The sequence below is a fragment of the Schistosoma mansoni genome, chromosome 2 (genome assembly GCF_000237925.1).
Source record: "Schistosoma mansoni strain Puerto Rico chromosome 2, complete genome".
In the NCBI taxonomy this organism is placed as follows: Eukaryota; Metazoa; Platyhelminthes; class Trematoda; order Strigeidida; family Schistosomatidae; genus Schistosoma; species Schistosoma mansoni.
In genome coordinates this window covers 4,363,989-4,368,681 of record NC_031496.1, presented here as the reverse complement: position 1 = coordinate 4,368,681, position 4,693 = coordinate 4,363,989, and the positions used below count along the sequence as shown (strand labels likewise).

Here is a 4,693-nt window from a genome sequence, read left to right as displayed (position 1 = left end):
TATATGGAATCATCGTCCATTAATAGGTCCTGGAAGATACCCGTACTTATGTCCTCACTAGGATATAACAAAGTTATTGTAAATTCATAGTTGAAAGCATGAGTCAATTGAAGCTAGACCACCATGGAAAACCTGTAAACATTGGACGGCTGTTTCGTCCTATTATGGGACTCCTCAGCAGTGCGCATCCACGATCCCGCACTCGCGAGATTCGAACCCAGGACCTACCAGTCTCGCACGCGAGCCCTTAACCGGTAGACCACTGAGCCGGCATCCAACGGTGTTAATGTCTAACTTCAACCAATCCGCGAAGTTGAGCAACCGTTCACCAATTGTCTTCAGTGAGTTGATATCTCACAACAGACATGGTTTGAACTTCACTGGTCACTGGTTCTCACTAGAACTCCTGGATTTACCTCTCGAAATCAGTCACTAGTGAGCATATGATTATATTAATTCAATTGACTCACACTTTCAACTATGAAAATACTAAATCTCCACAAAAACCCTTCCTGATTATTGTAAATCATTTTCTCTTTCATTTAGATAGAAAAATTCTCAACTATGAATTCAATTCAAGAAAAGAAATTATTCGAAATCAATAATGAAATAATAACCTTAACCAAGTTAAGTAATTTACTTTATGTCAATAATAACTTAAATAAAGAAATTCAATCCATCTGTCATGATTATTTTCAACAATTGAATTCATTCAATGAAGCATCTTCCAGTCCTATTTATCATCATAATATCATTGTTAATAAATCATCATCATCATATCATCAACAACCTTCAACGGATTCCCCGACACTATCTGAGGTAAAACCGTCATCAACTTATCCAATCATGAAATCGGATAACATTAAAACAAAACATTCCATTCATAAAATATCCAATTCTACAAAACAAGATTATTTACCATTATCCATATTACATAATTTAAATCAATTTAATTTAACTACTTATAATGTTAATAGTAGTATAAATATATCAAATAAAAATCAATCTAATTTGAATAATCAAAATAATATTACAAATGAATTAATTAAATATGAATGGAAAATAATAGCTAAAATAACAGATAGATTATTATTTATTTGTTTTATTATAATAACATTTATATGTTATATATGTATTTTTATATGGCCTCTCATTTCTGGTTCTGCTATATTCAATTGAATGAACTTACTTACTTTCGCCTGTTACTCCTAATGGAGCACAGACCGCCGACCAGCATTCTGAAGATTTATTTTATTTAGAGTTGAGATGATGAGTCGATTAAAGTTAGACCATCATGGAAAATTTGGAAGCAGTTGATGGCCGTTTCGTCCTATTGTGGGGCTCCTCAGAAGTGCACATGATGGTCTAGCTTCAATTAATTCATGATCTCAACTATTAAAACCCCTTCTGATATTAAGATTATTTGTTAATTTCATATATTGAACTATTTAACTTTTGTGATTATAATATTATTATTATTATTGTTATTTTCTCCTTCATATGTAATTAATTGATTGTTATAACTTGTGGCCTGAGTGCCGTAGTAATGTATCAGGGGATAATACCGCCAATTAGAGAGCAGTGAATTATGGATCGGACCAATGACACACGAAACCCGTAGGGGCAGTCTAGAGTACTTTTCGGTCCTGCTTTCTGCCTAGCCGAGCCAGTTAGGTCCAGAACACTAATAACAGACTCTCCGGTATGAATCATTTATTTCAAGCATACAGGGTTTATATACCAATCAAACAGACCACATCGTACCATAAAATAGGAAAATAACTACGTGGATTGGTTGAAGTTAGACATTAACACCATGGATGCCGGCTCAGTATTCTATAGGTTAAGTGCTCTGGCGCGAGACTGGTAGGTCCTGGGTTCGAATCTCGCGAGTGCGGGATCGTGGAATTGCATTGCTGAGGAGTCCGACGATAGGACGAAACGGACTTCCATGATGTGAGATATAATCGCTTCAACTTCGTAGTTTGAAGCATCTGATACTACTACAATAGGTAGGGATGGGTCGTAATGGGTAAGCAACAGATCTCAGACTATTAGTTTTATTGACTTCCTAAAAACACAGTTTGTCAGTTTGTAGACCGACCCCACTTTATATTCTTCGCCAGAAGGTAATTTAACGGGGCACGTGGGCGATGAAGGTCCAGTAGGAAAGTTCCAAAATGGCTAGCTATTACCAAGAAGGAGCACAGTGTGGGGGCATCCGTCGGTCTAGGCAGAGTTTTCACTGCCTGAGTATTCTCCGGATCTGGACTTCTGTCATTTTGTCGATTATAAATCCGAGGTAGCTTACCTTTCGCATACAAAAGTTACATTTCTCTGCACGAAGTCGAAGTCCATATTCGCCTATTCACGACAGCACCTGATTGAGCTTATTTTTAAGTCCATTCTTTCTACTCACATAATTATTATGTAATCCAGATAAGCTGCAGCACTCAAGACATCCTGTATCATAGTATTCATTACTTGCTGAAATATCGATGCGGCCGTCTTGACTCCGAAAGATAGTCAATTACATCGAAATACGCCCATGTGTGTGTTTATGGTGAGCAGATCTTTACACTCATCAGCAACAGAAATTTGTTATTATGCTTCCAACAAATTAAACTTTGCAAAGAACCTACCTCCATTCAGCTTAGCAAAAAGATCTGTAGGTAAGGGTAAGTGATATTGATGAGTTTCTAAGGCTTCATTTAGCCCGGTTGGGTAACCGGCGTACAAATGGACGCTATCGTTAGTCTTTTTTACTGCAAATAACGGTGCAGTCCATCCTGAGAAGTCCACTCGTTCAATAATACCCAATTTATAAAGTTCTAGCTCTTGTTCTACCACTGGGAGGGCAGCATATGGTACAGGTCTTTTAGATCGAAAAACTGGCTTTGATCGCTGTCGAAGAGTAAGAACAGCTTAAAATTTAGCACACCCTATAAGCCCCTCACCAAATACCACTTTATATCGTTTTAATAACGCTTCAACTGAGTTTTTCTTATGCTTTTTCGTTGTATTGACGTTGCTGCAGATCGAGTTTATGGGAAGGTCTATTGACTTTAGCCTATCTATCCAGCCAAGTATTAATAAGTCGAGTGGTGGACGTTTTGTCAAATATTACTCCCTTCTCTGTGAATTCCTTGACTGTGACTTCACGATGAATCTCATCAGCAATGTTTAGCATTCCCCCAGATACACTATATGCTGATTGATGAGTTGAATATATTCTCGGTCTCCAAATTTTCATCCACGTTCTCCTGCTTATAAGTGTTATTTCAGAGGATGTGTCTAACTGTAGACGGGCATCATACCCGTTAATTTTGAGAGAAACTTACTTTCTACGTTTATGGGAGGCAATTGTGTTAAGAGCTACCGTTACTTTAGCTGTTTGTGGCTCGAATCTTTTAGAACACACTTTCGGCTGACGGTGTTTTCGGGTTTTGCAATGACTTTCTTTGTGTGCTTTTCTGGAACACGTTGTACAACGATTATTTTTAAACGGACAAAACCCTTCGAAATGCCAACCAGCACGAGGATGATGGTTTGCCGCTGTCATTACGATAATTCTGCGTGCTAGAACCTTGTAGGACTTTTCTCTAGACTGCGTTGACGTGAAGGAACCATTTATCGTTCTCTACCATCGAGGTATCATGCTTCAAATTCACTAACCTATGGCATTCGCTAGTTACTTCCAGTAGGGTAATGCTGGGATATCAACATCCTCAGGTGAATGCAGCCTACGGATTTTTCCTAGCGTTATCAGGTCCCATTTGGGTTCTTTTACGAGGAATTTTCTCGGTCTTACCAACACTCGGGACTACAAATTCTATGTATCACTGTGGCAAGCGATATGGTTAAAACACATTCAACTGTTTAGTTATTCAATATAATAGGTTTCCTACTGATTGCAACAAGGATAGAAGTGCATATATAGATTACTACTTATTTATCAATCAACGCTTATTGTTACAAGCTCAGTTCATTCCTGACTACAAGAATGATGAGCATGGCCTTCACTACATAATCATTGGATTATAATACAAATCACATACACATAAATCAGACGAAACTTGCTGAACTTTGAACAGATTTCACACGAAGTAACTCAAATTCATATAGAAAACTAAACCATCTTCAGAACGTGATTAGAAAATCGACTAGCAAAGGAGTATTTAAACTTTGTTTATTTTTAAATTCATTGAGTATTGTTTGTTTGAATCTTCCCATCGATGTGTTAGGACTGCAACTGGTCAGTCTCTAATTGGCATATGTGCATACTGTGCGTATTGCCTCGATATAGCCTTGATTCACAAGCATGATAAGCAAAGATGGGATAGTGGCTAGCGATAATCCTACCAGGGTGTTCAGGTTAGGAGTGACCTCTTGTGACAGGCAGTCAGTAAACGATCTGCGTTCATGACTGCAAACTATCTAAAGAAATTTATTAGCCCCGGATGCCGGTAAACGCTGATTAAATCATACCAGTGTTCACTAGTATGTCATTTTCTTAATTCCATTTCAAAAATCACTATTCATCCTTGAGTGTGAATAGTGTCAGTAGCCAATCTGGGTAGATGATTCGGGTCGAGACTTTGAAAATTCTTCACTGGAATTAGACAGTATCAAAACTTTCTGTTACCTATCAGATATTGACTGAGATCATACTCACTTGTGAAGTTCCTCATTT

At 37.7% G+C, this 4,693-nt stretch overlaps 1 protein-coding gene across 1 annotated transcript in view; it reads left to right on the top strand.

Moving 5' to 3' along the window:
- Window positions 1-4,044, top strand: part of Smp_180570 (putative nachr subunit) — a gene marked incomplete at its 3' end in the record, with an annotated part of 13,041 nt that extends 8,997 nt beyond the window's left edge. Inside the window, exon 6 of the mRNA XM_018795400.1 lies at window positions 3,922-4,044. Within this exon, the coding sequence (XP_018649716.1) occupies window positions 3,922-4,044 (123 nt within the window). The remainder of the gene's footprint in view (window positions 1-3,921) is intronic.
- Between the last annotated feature and the right edge of the window lie 649 nt (window positions 4,045-4,693).